General features: G+C 42.3%; 1 protein-coding gene across 3 annotated transcripts in view; it reads left to right on the top strand.

The window, feature by feature from the left end:
- Nucleotides 1-21,067, top strand: part of MTMR14 (myotubularin related protein 14) — a 148,129-nt gene that overhangs the window by 16,581 nt on the left and 110,481 nt on the right. For all 3 annotated transcript variants that reach the window (XR_011557915.1, XM_070738007.1, XM_070738006.1), the window contains exons 3-9: nucleotides 517-625; nucleotides 3,480-3,555; nucleotides 5,164-5,224; nucleotides 7,979-8,101; nucleotides 10,640-10,713; nucleotides 17,789-17,859; nucleotides 19,338-19,412. Coding sequence is in view for 2 of the 3 variants with exons in the window: in XM_070738007.1 (XP_070594108.1) it covers nucleotides 517-625; nucleotides 3,480-3,555; nucleotides 5,164-5,224; nucleotides 7,979-8,101; nucleotides 10,640-10,713; nucleotides 17,789-17,859; nucleotides 19,338-19,412 (589 nt within the window). In the remaining variant the exon portion in view is untranslated. The remainder of the gene's footprint in view (nucleotides 1-516; nucleotides 626-3,479; nucleotides 3,556-5,163; nucleotides 5,225-7,978; nucleotides 8,102-10,639; nucleotides 10,714-17,788; nucleotides 17,860-19,337; nucleotides 19,413-21,067) is intronic.

Genomic DNA, 21,067 nt, shown 5'->3' on the forward strand with positions numbered 1-21,067 from the left:
CAAATCCAATCAATCAATAAATAAATAAATAAGATTCAGCTTCTGCACATGCATAGGAAGTGAAATCTCATGCAATTTGTTTAGATCCGCGCATGTGCCGGAGCAAAAAAACACTGAAAATTGGGGAATTATAATTATTTTAAACTTTAGATTTGTTATATGCTGTTTACTACTGTTGTTAGCCGCCCCGAGTCTACGGAGAGGGGCGGCATACAAATCTAATGAATGAATGAATGAATGAATGAATGAATGAATGAATGAATGAATGAATGAATGAATCCTTGTGTGAGATTTCACTTGCGATGCATGTGCAAAAGCCGAATATCACGGGGGGGGCATGTGTGCACATCGGGGGTACAGCTGCATACTGCATGCACATTGCGATTTTCGCTACCACACTATAGTGTAGCTGCATGCACATTGCGATTTTCGCTACCACACTATAGTGTAGCCCGAACCGGGTGCAGCCCACTACTGGTGCCTGTATAACTGAATGAAATGCTTTGCTCTCCACAGGTTTGAAAGCACCGTCCAGATTGGCAAGCTGCAAGACCTCATCCACCGCAGTAAAATGGCCCGATGCAGAGGCCGCTTTGTCTGTCCCGTTATCCTCTACAAGGGAAAGGTAAGTCCATGCGTATCCTTATACACCTTTCATAAATTGCTTCCAGGGTGGATAAAAATCAATGATTTGTTTTTCTTTTTTTTAATGGATTTTTACTGATTTTTATCAAATTTATTTTATTAAAATGCTTTTGGAATAAAGAAATGTATCTAAAGATCATTTTCTACGTAAGATACTTAACCCTGCTTGTTCTCCTCAGGTCATATTTGAGATCCTGTAAAAAAAATTCCCTGCATATCAGAAACTTGAAATTACATGACTTTGTCTCATTTGAGGGGTTCTTTCTAAGGGTGGTGGGTTTTGGGGGGGGGGTTGTTTAGTTTATGGTGAGCAAAAAAAGTTAAACTTGTGATCCTCGGGTCATATATGACCCGGACTAAAAAAAAAAGGTTTGTTCTAGCTACTGCAATGGTCTTTTTGAATACTTTTTTCGCTAGTACAGGTATACTAATTTGAACTTTTCTGAACACAATGAAATGAAAACTGAAGTGAAAAAATTAATGCTTGTTTGTTTATTTTGTTCAGAAAAGTCCTCCCCCGATTTTGTGTAATTTTTTCAATTTATAGATAGATTATTAGTTTGCAAAATCAGAACCTTTTAACTACCTTAGGAATTGGTATTCTAATTTGAACATTTCTGAACATAATGAAATGAAAAATGAAATGAAAAAATTGATGCTTATTGGTTTATTTTGCTCATAAAAGCCCTTTCCCAGTTGTGTGCAATTATTTCACTTTATATATAGATTAGCCTGGCAAATCAGACTTTTTGGACTATCTTGGGCCTTGCCGTACTAATTTGAACATTTCTGAACATAATGAAATGAAAAAGGAAATGAAAAAATTGATGCTTATTGGTTTATTTTGCTCAGAAAAGCCTGCCCCCCGACCCCGGCTGTGTGCAATTTTTTCAATTTATAGATAGATTAGCCTGCAAAATCCATTTTTTTTTAATTTCATTTTTCATTTGTTTGTGATCAGGAATGTTCAAATTAGTATACTAGTGAAAAAAGTATTCAAAAAAACACTTCCAGTAGCTAAAAACAACCTTTTTTTAGTCCGGGTCAAATGTGACCCAGAGGAGCACAACAGAACATCATTTTTTTTCATTTCATAAACTGTGATTTAAATTGACTTGATTTAAATCAGATCCCCCCTGATTGATTCTGTCTTTGGGAAGGTGGGTCATGGTAGCCTTCCCTGGGTTGAATTAACTAGGGGACCTGAAAATTAGCCAGAACTTCTTCTGAAGTGCAAGAGACTTGTCTGAATATAGTTACCGTAGTTTTAGGGTAAGCTGCTTCTTACAAAATTAAGACCTGTACTACTACTTTTTCCTCCAACATTCCCGCTGTTTCTTAAATGAGATCATCTTCATTAAAAATAATGAGTTGATAAGCATTAAAAGAGCACTGTTAAGACTGATTGCGTGGGAGGATGGGAAGGAAGTGCAGGAACTCAGCACTGGGATTAATGTGGTAAGGAATGAAACCTGTGTTGTGCATTTTTCAACCATCTAGCACCATGGTTCTCAATCTAATGCCGCGATGTGACCCCTTAATATAGTTCCTCATGTTGTGGTGATCCCCGACCATAGGTTTAGCACTAATTCTCCCAACAGAGCTTTAAGCTGATTGACAGGAAGGTCAGAGGGATACCCCCACTGTAAACGCCTGATTGGTCGGATTGTAAAAATATGTTCCAAGGTGCCAGAATAGAAATTTTAGTTCCTAACACCATGGGGAATTTATCTTTTCCCGTGGACTTAGGCGACCCCTGTGAAACGGTCGTTCGACCGACCCCCAGTTTGAGAACCACTGATCTAGCAAGAAGGCTTCATAGCAAAACCATTTTGATTTAGTTTAGTTTGTCAAGCAGGTATGAGAAAGCAAGTGTAAGTAGGAAGTTTTAGAGATTTGAGGATATAACAACAAAAGAGTCGGGTAATGCATTCCAGGCATTGACCATTCTGTTGCTGAAGTCACATTTTCTTCAATTGAGTTTGGAGCGGTTTACTTTGAGTTTGTATCTATTGTTTGCTTGTGTATTATTGCGGTTGAAGCTGAAGTTGTCATCGACAGGTAGGACATTGTAGCAGATGATTTTGTGTACTAAAGTTAGGTCAGACTATAGGCGGCCTAGTTTTAGGTTGCCCGGGTCCAAAATTTTAAGTCTCATGGCATAAGGTATTTTATTGTGAGCTGAGGAATGGGATATCCTTCTACTGAAATACCTCTGGACTCGCTCAATTTTATTAATGTCCGTCATATGGTGTGAACTCCAACCAGATGAGCTACATTTGAGAATTGGTCTGGCAAAGGATTTGTATGCCCTGGTTATTAGTACAATGTTATTAAAGAAGAAGCTTTGCAAAATTAGGTTAACAACTCTTAATGTATTTTTGGCAATGCTGGTATAGTGGCCTCTGGGACTTAGATCTTTTGAGATGAGGACTCCTAGGTCCTTGACAGAGTGAGGGTCATCTACGAGGTTGTATCTGCCCAGTTCCTATTTGGTGTTCTGATTTTTGTTGCCAGTTTGAGATAGTATAATAAGCCTGAAAGAGAATAGAATCCATTGCTGTATCTTTTTACTGTTATAACCCACCTCTGCCATCAGGCATGGGGGAACTGAGATATTCTTTCCCCCTAGGCTTCTACATTTTATGCATGATATGTTTGTTTGTATGTATGATTGGTTTTATAACAAGGGTTTTTAGCTGTTTTAGTATTGGATTGTCACATGCTGTTTTTATCACTGTTGTTAGCCGCCCCGAGTCCATGGAGAGGGGCGGCATACAAATCCAATAAATAAAATAAATAAATAAATAATAAATTGGTCTTTGTCTCCCCAGCATATATGCCGATCAGCCACACTGGCAGGATGGGGAGAACTTTATGGGCGAACAGGATACAACTACATTTTCTCAGGTAAGGGAAAGGAGGTTTGCGGGAGACGTAGTTTTACAGGTGATAGTGCTGTTTCAAGAGAAATGGAGCATCTGTGGAAATTAGAGGTTGCTCTTTTAAGCTTGGAAGGAACAAGTAATAGTAATATGGGTTGATAGGTTTGAGTTAGCGTTATGTATAAATCCAGGTCCTCGGCTTGTTAAATGTGGTTTAATGTTTACTGTTGTCCATGCATTAAGTTAAAACAAATCATAGGTTTGTTTATGGACATTCAGTGTTTCTATGTAAATATAAAGGAGAGGGGTGACATACAAATCTAATAAATAAATAAATAAATAAATAAATAAATAAATAAAATATAATAATAATAATAATAATAATAATAATAATAATAATAATAAACATACTCAGCTGCTGCAAAAAGATCGCACAGACTGACTACAGGCATAGACATGATGCTGTGGCACAGATGATCCACTGGAACTTGTGCCGGAACTACCATTTACCAGTGGCAAAAACTGGTGGGATCATAAGCCCGAAAAAGTGGTCGAAAATGAGCAAGCAAAACTACTGTGGGACTTCCGAGTTCAGAGTGACTGAATTCTGAAGCATAACACACCAGACATTGTGATCGTGGAGAAAAAGAAAGTATGGATCATCGACATTGCAATCCCAGGAGACAGCAGAATTGAGGAGAAGCAGCTAGAGAAATTAGTGAAATATGAAGATCTAAAAATCGAGCTGCAACGACTCTGACATAAGCCCGTGAAAGTGGTCCCAGTGGTACTTGGCACGCTGGGCGCAGTGCCAAAGGATCTCAGCGGACATTTGAAAACCATTGGAATTGACAAAATCTCCATCTGTCAATTGCAAAAGGCCGCTTTACTGGGATCGGCAAACATAATTCGCCACTACATCATGCAGTCCTAGGTGCTTGGGAAGCGCCCGACTGGTGATGAAATACGAAATCCAGCATAGTGATCTCGTTTGCTGTGTTGTACTGACATAATCATAATCATAATCATAATAAATAACTGCTGGTTAGTTCAAGATGAAAACCAAGTTCCTGCGAAGCAACTCCAAGATTTAGCCACCACAAGGGAAACTTTGTGATCTTTTGCATCAAAAACAAAACCCATTTCGTTGGCTTCGTGGGATGGCTCCATAAGAATCTTCTATGGCAGGGGGTCTCTAAACGTGGCATCTTTGGGGATGACTTGGGAAATCTGGGAGTTGAAGTCCACAAGCCTTAACATTGCCAGGTTTGGAGACCCCTGCTGTACGGCCGCGTTTTTCAGCCTTAACAACTTTAAGAGGTCTGGACTTCCAACTCCTAGAATTTCCTTGCTGGTGATGTTGGCTGTGGGATTCTGGGAGTTGAAGTCCAGACTTTTTCAAGTCGCCAAGGTTCAAAAACATTGCCCTGGTGATCTCATTTGACTCATTCACAATAGCAAGTCCATTTAGACTGTTTAACATGCTTAACTGATGGGAAGTCTGAAACTATCTAGGAAAAGGTACTAAATCATAAAAATAACTTTCTCAGTCCCAAATCACGGTTGCTATAATTCATCGCAAGCATTGATGCGACTGCTAACTTGCTTTTCTCTGCCTTTTTTATGACTATAGGTGGTTCAGATGATGCCTGGGCAGATACAGAAGACTTGTCAGAAGAGGACTCTGCTTTAAGGTCTGTTTGTGTTCCTGTGCTGATTTTATGTATGTATGTATGTATGTATGTATGTATGTATCCATCCATCCATCCATCCATCCATCCATCCATCCATCCATCCATCCATCCATCCATCCATCCATCCATCCATCCATCTATCTGATTGGACTTGTATACCAGCCCTCTGGAATCAGACTTGGGACCATTAGATTCCAGCCCTCTGGCTGCTGAATGAAATGCATGTTCTTCTGTTTGAATGGGAGTGATTGATTTTTAAGTAAGTGGAGTTTTAGATAAGCTAGTTATAAATTTAATTGGATTAGGATATTTTGTATTTTTTTTTATGTTGTAAGCCGCCCCAAATCCTCGGAGAGGGGCAGCATATAAATCCAATAAATAAAATAATATAAAATAAAATATCTATCTATCTATCCTATCTAATCTATCTTATCTGTCCATCCATCCATCCATCCATCCATCCATCCATCCATCCATCCATCCATCCATCTATCTAATTGATTGGACTTGTATACTAGCCCTCTGGAATCAGTTCCCCCCGGAGATTCGCATCTGTATTGTATATCAGATTCTGACTTCTTTCCTCACATCTCTCTCCCACTCTCTCTGTCTTTGCCTCTCCCTGTCTCTCTCCCTCCTTCTATCCCTCCCCCTTTCCCTCCATCCCTTTCTCTCTTCAACTCACTCATCAAAAAGTTTGTTTCACTGGCCTGCAATTGCAGGGGCAGTAATTAATGGTTATATCTCCTCAATCTCAGTTGTGCCAGTGCAAAACAATTAAAAAGATCCCTAGAATTTTAGAAGTTGATAGTTGAAGCAATAGCCATGGTCCTGTTATATAAGTTATATAATTAGTTACGTAAGTATTTTATTGGGCCTCCCTCCGTGAGGGCGATTTGCAGTTCAAATAATGTGACAAATAAATAAGATTAGAGACTATCAGGAGAGATAAGTAGAGCCAAGACTCTGTAGACCATGGGATGAAAGCCTTACAGCATTGTTTTGAATTTTATTTAATGTCTATTTTATTTTTGACTTTAAGAGAAGTTCTTGAAGATACTCGAAGTAGTTTATCGCAGATACTTTTTTTAAAAAAATGATAAATTTGAAATTGCACTAAAGTCTTAAAAAAACTAATATTTCTGAGTCAAGAATAAACTGTTTTGCGCAATCCATAAAGTATTGTTATGTTAGATTATAAATGTAGATTAAGCACTTAAAATTATTTTCTGTAGATCAGGGATGTCCAGCCTTGGCAACTTCAAGACTTGTGAACTTCAAATCCCAAAATTAACACCCCTAAAATATACTGCTTAAACAAATAAAGGAAACACTCAAATTAACACATCCTAGATCTGAATGAATGAAATATTCTCATTGAATACTTTGTTCTGTACAAAGTTGAATGTGCACAACAGTATGTGAAATGGATTGTTAATCATTGTTGCTTCCTAAGTGGACAGTTTGATTTCACAGAATTTTGATTTACTTGGAGTTATATTGTGTTGTTTAATTGTTCCCTTTATTTTTTTTGAGCAGTGTAGTTTATCTAGCTTGGCTTTCCTTCCAATCTGATTCTGTGGAGGGTAATATTTTTTGAAGGGGTTGATTAACTATTTTGAACTTCCAAACTACTGAGACAGTAATGAGAGGTGAATTGGGGAGTTGTTGTATGCATCCAAACCCTAGTCTTTCTTTTCTCTATACTAGCCAAACCCAAATTTATTAATTTGATTAAGGACTCTGGGCGGCTTAAAACAATATATAAAAAACAGTTTAAAAGTTAGTTTAAAACCCATTAAAAAGAAACCATACAAATCTCTTATGGCTGGATTTACATAATACAGTGGTACCTCTACTTAAGAACTTAATTCATTCCTGTGACCAGGTTCTTAAGTAGAATCAATTTTTCTCATAGGAATCAATGTAAAAGCAAATAATGCGTGCAAACCCATTAGGGAAGAAATAAAAGCTCGGAATTTGGGTGGGAGGAAGAGGAGGAAGAAGAGGAGGAGGACAGTCGCAGCAGAAGGAAGAAGGTGAGGCAGCGAGGAGGAGCACGTGCCTGCTATACACCCGGTGCGAGGCTGCCTCCCATACACTGCGCCAGAGAGAGAAACCAAGGGGGAATGGCAGGAAACTGGCCGGGCCTTCGTGCTGCTCTCAAATTTCCTTGGAAATTTTTCCAGGCTCGATTTCTTAAGCAGAAAATGGTTCTTAAGAAGAGGCAAAAAAATGTTGAACACCCGGTTCTTATCTAGAAAAAGTTCTTAAGTAGAAGTGTTCTTAAGTAGAGGTACCACTGTACCTCATTTAATTATCTGTCCCAGGCCTGCCAGAAAAGCATTTCCGGGAGGCCAGTAGGGTGGGGTCAGTATGGATCTCCGGGGTAGCTGGTTCCAGAGAGCCGGAGCTGCCACAGAGAAGGCCCTGCCCCATGGCCCTGCCAGCTGACACAAATTCTCCAGCTATATGTTGTTCTCTATGTTTTAGCGTCCAGGCCTTTAGTCGACTTTGTTGCTCTTCTTTACACTTTTTCCAAAGTCTCAGGATCTTTAAGTGTGGTCTTACCAAGGCTTTATAAGTCTACGGAGAGGGGCGGCATACAAATCCAATAAATAAATAAATAAATAAAAATAAATAAATATAAAGTGGTACTAAAACTTCATGGATGTTCTGGCATTGTAAGGCTTCCTAGAATCTTTTGGATCTCCCATAATGGAATGCTAAGCTTCATTTTTGTCTTCATTTCAGAAATGCAGATTCACAACTCTTCGACAAAGTCCGAGGCCACGACATCAAGCTCTTGCGGTATCTGTCAGTTGCGTACATTTGTGACCTGATGGTGGAGAACAAAAAAGTGAAGTTTGGATTGAAGTAAGCACCTGCACCTGATGTACTCCAGGCGCATTGGGGAAATGTTGAGCCACCTTTTCCTCCAGCGGAAGAATACTAACAGAATAACAGAGTTGGAAGGGATTTTGGAGGTCTTCTAGTCCAAGAGATTGCAGGAACTGGGCATGGATAGCCTAGAGAAAAGGAGGGCCAGAGGGGACATGATAGCAGTCTATAGGTACTTGAGGGGTTGCCACAGAGAGGAGGGGGTCACTCTATTCTCCAGGGCACCAGAGGGCTGGACGAGAAACAACGATTGGAAGCTGACCAAGGAGAGATTCAACCTGGAAATAAGGAAGAACTTCCTGACGGTCAGAGCGATCAACCAGTGGAACAGCCTGCCTGGAGAGGTTGTGAATTGCCCAACTCTGGACATTTTCAAGAGGAGATTGGATTGCCATTTGGCTGGGGTGCTATAGGATTTCCTGCTCAGGCAGGGGGTTGGACTTGATGACCTGCATGGTCCCTTTCAACTCTAACAATAAATAAATAAAAAATAAATAAATAAACCCCCTCCTCAAGCAGGGAAACCCTGTACCCTTTCAGATAAACGTCCGATCTCTTATCTGATCCCTTCACCCACAACTTAGAGCTGGGCTTCGGCCTCAGAGATAACTAGATTCAAAGAGGTCGGACAATCATTTGTCTGAAATGGTATCGGGCTTCCCTGCTTGAGCAAAAGGGTGGACCAGAAGACCTCGGTTAATGTATGAGCAGAGTAATCCTTGTTGTGCTCACACAGAAACATTTAGATTGAGATTAGTTGTGAATAACTACTCAGCCAATCACAGATATACTTAACTTGAATTAAAGTTTACTTTGAGAAATTAGCATGTTCAGATAAACAGTCTAAAGTTATAAACACAATAAGTCAGAATAGCAATCCAAATATTACCAAGTACAGTACTGTATTTAGTCCTTTTTACCAGTTGTCTTCATCATAATAAATAATAATAATAATAATAATAATAATAATAATAATAATAATGTTTATTTATAGTGCCCTTTTAACAAAGACAGACAGTAGGCAATGCACACACTTAACTAGAACACGTCTAATAAACCCACAGACCTTGTTAAAACCATTCCCAACCTCTCCAATGTCCTCCCCTCTTGCTGATCCCCAGAACAAGGACCCTCCATAAACCAACGACCCTCCGGGTAAAGAAATATTTCCCTTTATTTGTCCTCACTTTCTTACCTATGAGCTTTAGGGAGTGCCCCCTCGTCCTAGTATTGTGTGATAGAGAAAATAATTTTTTCCTATCCACCTTTTCTATCCCATGCATGATTTTATACACTTTGATCAAGTCACCTCTTAAACGCCGTCTTTCAAGGCTGAAGAGATGAAGGTGATAAATACCTGATAGGCAGTTCCCACCACCACCACTCCATTTTCCTCTTGAAAAACTAAAGTGCGTCTTATACTCTAAAAAATACAATAGTTAAGCTTTACAAAAGTATAAAAGAAAATAGACCTAGAATTTGTAGGTGCAGGGAAGTGGCTCCATAATATTAATGTTCTTTTGCTAAATACAGTGAACCCTCGATCATCGCGAGGGTTCCGTTCCAGGACCCCAAGCGATGATCGATTTTTCGCGAAGTAGCGGTGTGGAAGTAAAAACACCATCTGCGCATGTGCAGATGGTGTTTTTACTTCCACCGCCGCCCGCCCTTCGCCCGCCCACCCCGTTGCTCGCGCCTGGGGTTTCCTGGGGAGCGAAGCCGGGGGTTCTACAAGCGCGCGCGCGTTGCTGGGGCCGCTCCCCAGCTGGGGAGCGGATCTGGGGTTTCCCCAAGCGCGCGCGCATTGCTGGGGCCGCTCCCCAGCTGGGGAGCGAAGCCGGGGGTTCTCCAAGCGCGCGCGCGTTGCTGGGGAGCGAAGCCGGGGGTTCTCCAAGCGCACGCGCGTTGCTGGGGCCGCTCCCCAGCTGGGGAGCGGATCTGGGGTTTCCCCAAGCGCGCGCGCATTGCTGGGGCCGCTTCCCAGCTGGGGAGCGGCCCCAGCAACGCGCGCGCGCTTGGAGAAACCCCGGCTCCACTCCCCAGCTGGGGAGCGGCCCCAGCAACGCTCAGAAACCCCAGATCCGCTCAGCTGGGAAGCGGAGCTAGGCTGCCCCAAGCTCGCGCGCGCCGCCCGCCCGCCCACGCTGTTGCCGGCTCCGCTTCCCAGCTGGGAAGCGGAGCTAGGCTGCCCCAAGCTCGCGCGCGCCGCCCGCCCGCCCACGCTGTTGCCGGGAAGCGGAGCTAGGGTGCCCCAAGCTCGCGCTCCAGCCCACCGCCGCTGGGGTCTTACCGGGGCAAGAGGGGGAAGACCCAGGGAAGCCTCTGCCCGGCGGGGAAACTCCACCATCTACGCATGCGTGGAAGGGCACGCATGCGCAGATGGTGGAGTTTACTTCCGGGTTGAAAACTAGCGAAATAGCCCTTTCGCGATCCTTGAGGACGCGAAACTCGAGGGTTCACTGTATTGCCAAAGAGTTCCACCCCCACTCAGTGCGTTTTTTTTGCCTCTTTCAGTGTGACGTCTTCTGAGAAAGTGGATAAAGCACAGCGCTATGCCGACTTCACTCTCCTTTCCATCCCCTACCCAGGTAGGTTGGAGCAATATATTACAACTTGGGCAGCAGCCAAATAATTGACTCTGGTACTTGTTAGATAAATTGGGAATGGAGGATATTTCAGCGACTCAAGGCGGAAGACCAGGAGATGCCTAAGTACTGTATAGGTAGTCCTTGACTTACGACCCTAATTGAGCCCCAAAATCTGTCTTGTTAAATGAGAAATCTGTTAAGTGACAAGTCTGTCCAACAAACCTGAAAAACAGGGAAATCAGGGAATTATCAGGGAAATAGGCTGTTTGGGAAAATATCAGGGAATTATCAGGGAGTTTGTGAAAAAAACCCGGAATAAATCAGGGGGAAAAACCAAACTGTATTAAAATGTTTAAAAGTCAGGGTAAAAAATCATGCCCCCCTAAAAAAAGAAACCCTGGATCGCGCTGCCTGGCAGAGTCAAGCAAAAATGAGCATAACTGTGGCAACAACTTGTTCCTCAGCTACCAATATTTCTCCATGGCATAGCTGTTTGATATTTATTTTATTTGTTTATTTAATTGCATTTGTATGCCGCCCCTCTCCGGGGACTCGGGGCAGCTCACAGCATATACAAAAAACAGAACAATAATAGGCAATCCACTTAATAATACATTTAAAACAATTCTTAAAAAATTATAATTTAAAATACTACCATTACCATTCATTCGACAATCATACTTAAAAACAGTCATTGGTCAGGGGGAAGGTCTAAAAACCCTAGGCCGGGCGGCAAAGATGAGTTTTTAAACTCTTTCAGAAGGCGAGGAGGGTGGGGGCAGTGTGACATTCTTTGGTCGACGGGACCCTAAGGAGACCAGCTGTGTGGGACCTTACCGGTCGCTGGGATTCATGTGGCAGAAGGCGGTCTCGGAGGTAGTCTGGTCCTATGCCATGTAGGACTTTATAGGTCATAACCAACACTTTGAATTGTGTCCGGAAACAGCTCAGTAGCCAATGCAGTCTGCAGAATGATGATGAGATATGGGCATGTCTTGGCAGGCCCAAAACCACTCGCGCAGCTGCATTTTGGACAATCTGAAGTTTCCAAACACTCTTCAAAGTTAACCCCATGTAGAGAGCATTGCAGTAGTCGAACCTCGAGGTGATAAGGGCGTGAGTGACCGTGAGCAAAGATGGTCACTCATCTACGACCACGCCTTAACTAAATTGATTGCAAGTTACAGGGAAATGTCAGGGAAATATCAGGGGATTTCAAATGCTTTCCCCCTGGACATCCTGAGTGAGTTTCGCCCTAATTTTACAACCGTTCGCCCTAATTTTACAACCTAATTTTACAACCGTTCTTGCCCCATTGATGAGTTAGTAAGCAAGTGGTTGGGTGAATCTGGCATCTCCATTAGTTTTGCTTGTCAGAAGGCCCCAAAAGGGGATCGTGTGACTTTGGGGGGACACAGCCACACTCATAAGTATGAACCGGTAGCCAAGCATCTTAATTTTGATCACATGATCATGAGGATACTACAAAAATCATAACTCTGAAAAACGATCATAAGCTGCTGTAACTTTGAACAGTCACTAAGCAAACTGCTGTTAGTTGAGGACTACCTATGTAGTTCTTATAATGTTCAGGTGAAATTATATTTCAGGTTCCTTTATTGTTCACCTTTATTGTTTAACCCCGCTGTTCTGTTATGGGTCTATTTGACCCATATTGAACTTTGAGACCCTGTAAAATAAATTTCTCTGCATATCTGAAACTTGAAATTGTATGACTTTGCCTCATTTGAGGGATTCTTTCTATGAGTGGTTTTTGGTTGTTGTTTAGTTTTTGCTGGGCTCAATGACTATACACTTGTCCTGTTCCCGGGTCTATTTGACCCGGACTAAGAAAAATGTTGATTTTAGCTACTGTAAGAGGTTTTTTTTGAATACTTATTGCATTAGTAAACTATATGTGAACATGAGTAATCATAAACAAATTAAAAATGAAATTAAAAATTAATTTTTATTTCTATTTTTTCAGAAAAAAGGTAATTATATACGTGTCCTGTTTCGGGTCTATTTGACCCAAAGAGTTTTACAGGTCTGAAACTTGGGTTTAATTGACTTTTGCAGGTCTGAAACTTGTGATTGATTTACTTTTCCTCATTTGAGGGGTTCTAACTATGAGTGTGGGTTTTTGCGGGGGCTTTGGGGGAGAGGCCCCGTTCGGCCAAAGGGTGCAGACTGAACATGAAACCACATACATAGAAACATAGAAGTCTGACGGCAGAAAAAGACCTCATGGTCCATCTAGTCTGCCCTTATACTATTTCCTGTATTTTATCTTGGGATGGATATATGTTTATCCCAGGCATGTTTAAATTCAGTTACTGTGGATTTATCTACCACGTCTGCTGGAAGTTTGTTCCAAGGATCTACTACTCTTTCAGTGAAATAATATTTTCTCATGTTGCTTTTGATCTTTCCCCCAACTAACTTCAGATTGTGTCCCCTTGTCCTTGTGTTCACTTTCATACACACACACACACACACACACACACACACACACACACACAGAGAGAGTCTGGTCTGCAGAAAAACCTCTTTCTACAGTACTGGTTCCTGATGCCCAAAGTTTTGGGGGTTACTGCCTTAGATATTGGAACACTGTTATTATGTCACTTCCTAGTCCAGTGATGGCAAATCTTTTTTGGTTCACATTCCAAAAAGGTGTGTGTGTGCCTGTGCAAGCTCGCACGCACGCACGCACATGCCCACACTCAATCATTCCCCCCCCCATGCATGCGTGCTTCCTACGCTGCTCCTGTTCATGTGCACAATTCCCGTCCCCATGCATGCAGACAGGCCTCACTGAAGCCTGGGGCAGTGAAAAAACGGGCAAACCCGACGTTCGGAAAACACATTTCCGGTTTGCCCATTGTGCCGTTTTTCACACTTGGGAGCCTTCAGGGAAGCTGCTCCCAGTCACTCATGCCCTCATCACCTCGAGGTTCGACTACTCATGGTCCATCTAGTTGCCCTGAGTCTTTGGAGGGGGGCGGCATATAAATCTAAGTAATAAATAAATAAATAAATAAATAAAATAAATAAATCTAATAAATGATGATGATGATGATGATGATGATGATGATAATAATAATAATAATTATTATTATTATTAATAATAATAATTATTATTATTGCAACGTTCTCCACATGGGGCTACCTTTGAAAAGTGTTCGGAAAGTCCAGATCGTGCAGAATGTGGCTGCGAGAGCAATCATGTTTAAATTCAGGCACGTTTAAATTCAGTTACTGTGGATTTATCCAGCAGACGTGGTAGATAAATCCACAGTAACTGAATTTAAACATGCCTGGGATAAACATATATCCATCCTAAGATAAAATACAGAAAATAGTATAAGGGCAGCCTAGATGGACCATGAGGTCTTTTTCTCCCGTCAGACTTCTATGTTTCTATGTTTCTATCATGGGCTTCCCTTGATATGCCCATGTTTCGGCAACACTCCGCAGCCTGCACTGGCTGCCAATCAGTTTCTGATCACAATTCAAAGTGTTGGTTATGACCTATAAAGCCCTACATGGCATCGGACCAGAATACCTCCGGGACGCCTTCTGTTGCACGAATCCCAGCAACTGATTAGGTCCCACAGAGTTGGCCTTCTCCGGGTCCCGTTGACTAAGCAATGCCGTCTGGTGGGACCCAGGGGAAGAGCCTTCTCTGTGGCAGCCCCGGCCCTCTGGAATCATCTCCCCCCAGAGATTAGGTCTGCCCCCACAGTCTTTGCCTTTCGTAAACTCCTGAAAACCCACCTTTGTCGCCAGGCATGGGGAAACTGATATACCCCTTGGGTGTTCCTCTTTATGTATGGTTGGTTTGGATTGCATGATTGTTCTTAATAAGGGTTTTAGATATTGTTTTTAATATTGGATTTGTATATTGTATTGTTTGTTGTGAGCCGCTCCAAGTCCTCGGAGAGGGGCGGCATAAAAATCTAATAAATTATTATTATTATTATTATTCCTGAAGCCTAAAAAACCCCCAGCACAACGGGCAAACCGGAAATCTGTTTTCCGAACTTCCGATTTGCCCGTTTGGCCCTTTTTTGCACTCCAGGGCTTCCGTGAAGCTTATCTGAAGCCTCCGGAGGGCAAAAAGAGACCGCCTGCTGCCGCACGAATCCCAACGACCGATTAAGTCCCACAGAGTGGGCCTTCTCCGGGTCCCGTCAACTAAACAATGTTGGTTGGTGGGCCCCAGGGGAAGAGCCTTCTCTGTGGCGGCCCCGGCCCTCTGGAATCAACTCCCCCCGGAGATTAGAACTGCCCCTACTCTCCTTGCCTTTCGTAAACTCCTTAAGACCCATCTCTGTCGTCAGGCATGGGGGAACTGAAACATCTCCCCTGGGCAGATACAATTTATGAATGGTATGTTTGTATGTATGTGTGTTTAGAATATGGGGTCTTTTAAATATTTTTAAACAGTAATTTAGATTTGTTGTAGATTGTTTTTTCACTTGTTGTGAGCCGCCCCGAGTCTGCGGAGAGGGGCGGCATACAAATCTAAATAATAAATAAATAAATAAATAAATAAAAAAGGCCTTTCCCAATAGCAGATTATTTCCTCAAGTAAACACAAGCAGGAGAGTTAGTTTCATTTTAGAAGAGCAGACAAGCACGGAGTGGACAGAGAGCAGGGTAGACCTGGAGCCACGCCCAGCCTTAAGCTTAAGTTTTCAGTTTCGATTCTCTGCACAGACTCAGAAGTGGTTACCTCCCATCGGCTGACTCAGTTGCTGTGCCTATTCTTTGACTAGCCTTGTTAACATGGCTCTCTCCGTCATGAATATTCTAACAGGCTCTGCCCCCAAATGAAAGATTCCTCCATCAAAAGATAAGGTGGATCGCTGCGTCTGAACAATATTTATTTCCGACGTGGGGTGTAGTTTGCCTTTTTCCGCCCCGTCGCTTTTTGGAAGCCTGTTCAACATCTCATTAGAAATGAATGAGGTTGAAAATCGGTGTAGCGGGTAAGGATAACATGCAACCGGAGGATTTAGCTTAGCGTCTCAGCGCAGTGCTGAAAATGGGTTCCCCCCTTTCCTCTTGGCTCTTCCCGACGCTGATCTTGCTGCAGTGAATCACAGTCCAAGGAGCTGAGCCCTGCCAGGGAATTCTGGCTAAGAAATACTGACCTGAAAAGTCCTTATGTGTTATGAGATGTTCCTTGGGAGGCGTCACGTGGGAGAAATGAGCACATAAACACGCGTTGTCTTTTAATGGATGAGAGCCCACAGAGGGAATATTCCAATTAAAGTTACATTAAGCCGTGGATAAAGTTTCCTTCCAAAGCACCGTTTTGAAATTACCAAGTAACTAGGTTGGAGGGTTGTGTTTTTTTTAATGCCATTTCTCTCTCTCTCTCTCTGAATCCATTTAGGCCTTTGCATGAGAATCAGAGTGGCACAATTCTATAAACTTTTGCATTTTATGTAATAAGAACATAAGAAGAGCCCTGCTGAATCAGGCCAAAGCCCATCGAGTCCAGCATTCTGTGTCACACAGTGGCCCAATTGTCCATGGGGATCTTGAGCAGAAAGAGAAGGCAAGACCCTCCCTTTCCCTTGACCCCCAACAAATGGTCCCCAAGGGAATCCTGCCTGCCTCAACCAACATAGAGGTGGCACTTGGACATCTGTTTCAATAACCAATCCAAACCTGCTTCTTCCTAGGTCCACCTATTCCCGTGATGGGAATGGCACGCAGAGCCATATTGGGGGACACGCGAGACGTTGCTCTATGTGAGCTTTAGCACGCATGTGTGCACTAGCTCAGTGTTTCCCAGCATTGGCAACTTGAAGATATCTGGACTTCAACTCCCAGAATTCCCCAGCCAGCAAATGATGGCTGGGGAATTTTGGGAGTTGAAGTCGAGATATATTCAAGTTGCCAAGGTTGGGAAACACTGCACTAGCCGGCTGATTTTCGACCTTGGGGAAGGCTGTTTCTTCCTCTGGAGGCCTCAAGGAAGCTTCCCTGAAGCCTGAGGAGGGTGAAAAGCTATCCAACGGGCAAACCGGAAGTTCAGAAAAACAGATTTCTGGTTTGCCCAGAAGCTTCCTGAAGCGCCACGGAGTGTAAAAAACAGCACAATGGGCAAACCAGAAGTCCGTTTTCCTGAACGATCTCTGATTCCTTAGGAGGAGCTTCTTTACCGCAGCTTACATTCCTTCCTAATAATAATAATAATAATAATTATTATTATTATTATTTTATTCATTCATTCATTCATTTATTTATTTATTAGATTTATATGCCGTCCCTCTCCGGAGACTCGGAACGGCTATAATAATGGTAATAGAATAGAATAGAATAGAATAGAATTTTTATTCGCCATGTGTGATTGGACACACAAGGAATTTGTCTTGGTGCATATGCTCTCAACGTACATAAAATAAAATATACATTTGTCAAGAATCATGTGGTACAACACTTAATGATTGTCATAGGGGTCAAATAAGCAATGAAGAAGCAATATTAATAAAAATCTTAGGATATACGCAACAAGTTACAGTCATACAGTCAACATGGGAGGAAATGGGTGATAGGAATGATGAGAAAAACTAGTAGAATAGAAGTGCAGATTTAGTAGAAAGTCTGACAGTGTTTGAGGGAATTATTTGTTTAGCAGAGTGATGGCGTTCGGGAAAAAACTGTTCTTGTGTCTAGTTGTCTTGGTGTGCAGTGCTCTGTAGCGACGTTTTGAGGATAGGAGTTGAAACAGTTTGTGTCCAGGATGTGAGGGGTCAGTAAATATTTTCCCCACCCTCTTTTTGACTCGTGCAGTATACAGGTCCTCAATGGAAGGCAGATTGATAATGATAATGATAATAATAATAATAAATTATTAGATTTGTATGCTGCCCCTCTCCGGAGACTCGGAGCGGCTCACAACAATAATAAAGTGTACAAATCCAATACTTAAAAAAAACAATTAAAAACCCCTTGTCATTAAAACAGTCACACAACCCAATCAAACCGTACATAAATCGTAAAAGCTTTGTCTTTCTCCCCATCCCTCTCCTTTTTTTTTTGTCTTCTTGCACAGGCTGTGAATTTTTCAAGGAGTACAAGGAACGCGATTACGCAGCAGAGGGACTGGTTTTCAACTGGAAGCAGGTATGGAGCAGGCAGCATAACAGACAGGCCCGAATGCTGTTTGAATGTATATTTCAGCTTTTCTCTGCTTATCATCAACATCCTTGCCTTGTTGGAAGCAAACAACCAGCCAAGAACTCTGACCGGGCCAGCGACATGTAGATATATTAGCCAGGGGTGGTATCCACTTATTTTTTCTACCGGTTCGCAAATGTGAGTTTGCGCGAAGCTTTGGTCGCACGCATGTCTTCCGCATATGTTCACAAACCGTGCGTGTGCTTTGCTCATGTGCACGGATTCAAAATGTGTCTAAACAGGATGGCATAGTGCCGGGGCAGGTTGCTACTACCAGTTCGCCCGAATCAGTCCGAACCAGCTGAATACCACCTCTGATGTTAGCTTAGCTCCTTCTCCTCCACCATCATCAGGCCATTCCCAGCGGCCGATCAGGTCCCACAGAGTTGGCCTTCTCCAGGTCCCGCTGACCACACAATGTCGTCTGGTGGGGCCTATTGGAGAGCCTTCTCTGTGGCGGCCCCGGCCCTCTGGAACCAGCTCCCTCTGGAGATTCGGACTGCCCCCACCCTCCCCGTCTTTCGCAAGAACCTTAAGGCCTATCTATAGCATATGCCCCCCCCCTTTCTGACCATTAAAAGCTATGTGTGGGTATGATTGTAATATTGAGTGTTGATTGTGTATTGCTGCATGTTTTTAAGATAATGGGTTTTTAGCCATAGTTTTAAATATTAGATTTGTATTTATATTGTGTTGTTGTGAGCCGCCCCAAGTCTCCGGAGAGGGGTGGCATACAAGTCTAATAAATTATTATTATTATTATTATTATTATTATTATTATTATTATTATGTCAGTACAACACAGCAAACGAGATCACTATGCTGGATTGATCTCGTTTGCTGTGTTGTACTCGCTTGTATTATTATTACTATTATTATTATTATTATTATTATTATTATTAATTATTATTATTATTATTTCCCATTGAGAAAATCTTTTGAAACCATAAGTACCATTGGGATTTCTCCTTGCCTATGAAGGAAACAAGTGGGCACTCTCATTGTTGGCAAGTTAAGAACCATAGCACAGGTCAAAACCAGCAGGCATGCAAGATATTGTTGGATGACCAGAACAATCGTTGCCAAGAAGAACCCCTGGGGGGAAATGGAAGATAACTTAGCCACTGAGGAACATGGGCATTGGCACACACCAAACCCATCATCATTCCGCTATGCTAAGGCGAGGACTAAGATTCCAAGGACTTTCAAGGAAGTTTTGTGGCAGTATCTTTGCAGTAAAATGTGCATAGATCTTGATTGAAAGAGTTTGATTTCCCCGACTGGTATATATAATTTTTGTATTGCAAGGGTAATACAAATTATGTAAACAAATTATACTTCCCTGTTTCTGATGTTTTCTAAACCTAGCTTTGTCACGCCACCCATGAATGAATGAATGAATGAGTATTCTCATTTCTTTGCAGGATTATGTAGATGCTCCTTTAAGTATCCCAATCTCCCTTACCAAGCCTTTGAACATCGATTGGAGCGAATACCAGGTAAGAAGGAAAAAAGGGGCATCTTTATGAAACTGGCTTCCTTTCAGGGACAAACTCTAGGGCTGTTTCTTGGGTTGGACTTTGCTGTGACTTCTACCTTGTAGTGAATTGATCCAGGATTCTTCGTACATGAAAGTATTGGAGGGACTGCCTGGATTAATGCTTCAGTCACAGGAGCCAAAATTTGAATCACTCTAGATAGTAACATGAATGGCATGTAAGTTTAATAAACAAAATGTATGAGTTCATCTTTTCTCCTCTGCTTCTAGTTTTTCCAGACAGCTTTGTAAAGCCTTACCCATAGAAACATAGACGTCTGACGGCAGAAAAAGACCTCATGGTCCATCTAGTCTGCCCTTATACTATTTTCTGTATATTATCTAGTCTGCCCTTATACTTCTTTTCTGTATACTATTTTCTGTATATTATCTTTTCTGTATGTTTATCCCAGGCATGTTTAAATTCAGTTACTGTGGATTTATCTACCACGTCTGCTGGAAGTTTGTTCCAAGGATCTACTACTCTTTCAGTAAAATAATATTTTCTCATGTTGCTTTTGATCTTTCCCCCAACTAACTTCAGATTGTGTCCCCTTGTTCTTGTGTTCACTTTCCTATTAGAAACACTTCCCTCCTGGACCTTATTTAACCCTTTAACACATTTAAATGTTTCGATCATGTCCCCCCTTTTCCTTCTGTCCTCCAGACTATACAGATTGAGTTCATTAAGTCTTTCCTGATACGTTTTATGCTTAAGACCTTCCACCATTCTTGTAGCCCGTCTTTGGACCCATTAGTTTTGCTCTGTTTGAATCTCAGAACAATTTATTTTGGGGGGGGGGGGGGTTCTCCAGGAGTTTCTTAGTCGAGAAGCTTAGTCTGAATACGTTTCTTTATAGAATTTCCACATTCTTTCCACTGACCGTATTTTTCACAGTATAAGACACACTTTTTTCCTTCCTAAAAGAGGCTGAAAATATGGGTGCATCTTAGACTCTGAATGTAGCCCTTTCCACCTGCCGGCCCCTACCCTTTGGCCTCTGCACGTCCTCTTCCTGGCTGCAGAGATTGCCACCGACAATGGCTTGTGTTTTTGGACTCTGCATATAGCATTTTCAGCCTCTAAATACTCCACACAGAGTGTTTAAAATGTATAGCCCCGGAATAGCTGCGGCCTTCTCTTACCTTCTGCGTTTTGCCTGCTTTAGTCATTGGAGCTCCCTCCGAGGATCAGCTGTGCGTTTGAAGCTGTTTTTTAGCCCCAACGTGAGCTAACCGATCTTCCGTGCTTTGCCTGCTTTTCTAATTGCTGCTCCCTCTGACGATCAGCTGTGCTAATCAGGGGTAGATCAGGGGTAAGCAAAGTTGGCTCTTCTAGGACTTGTGGGCTTCAACTCCCAGAATTCCTGGGCCAGTCATGCTAGCTCAGGAATTCTGGGAGTTGGAGTCCACATGTCATAGAAGAGCCAACTTTGCCTACCCCTGAGCCAGATTAATACCTGATAGATAGAATTCCACCCACCACACACACACACACACTATTTTCCTCCCCAAAAACTAAGGTGCGTCTCATTCTCTGGAAAATACAGTACAGTGGTACCTCGTGATACGAACCCCTCATGATACGAACCCTCGTGATACAAACCTGGGGTTCGG

Source organism: Erythrolamprus reginae, chromosome 2 (genome assembly GCF_031021105.1).
Source record: "Erythrolamprus reginae isolate rEryReg1 chromosome 2, rEryReg1.hap1, whole genome shotgun sequence".
In the NCBI taxonomy this organism is placed as follows: Eukaryota; Metazoa; Chordata; class Lepidosauria; order Squamata; family Dipsadidae; genus Erythrolamprus; species Erythrolamprus reginae.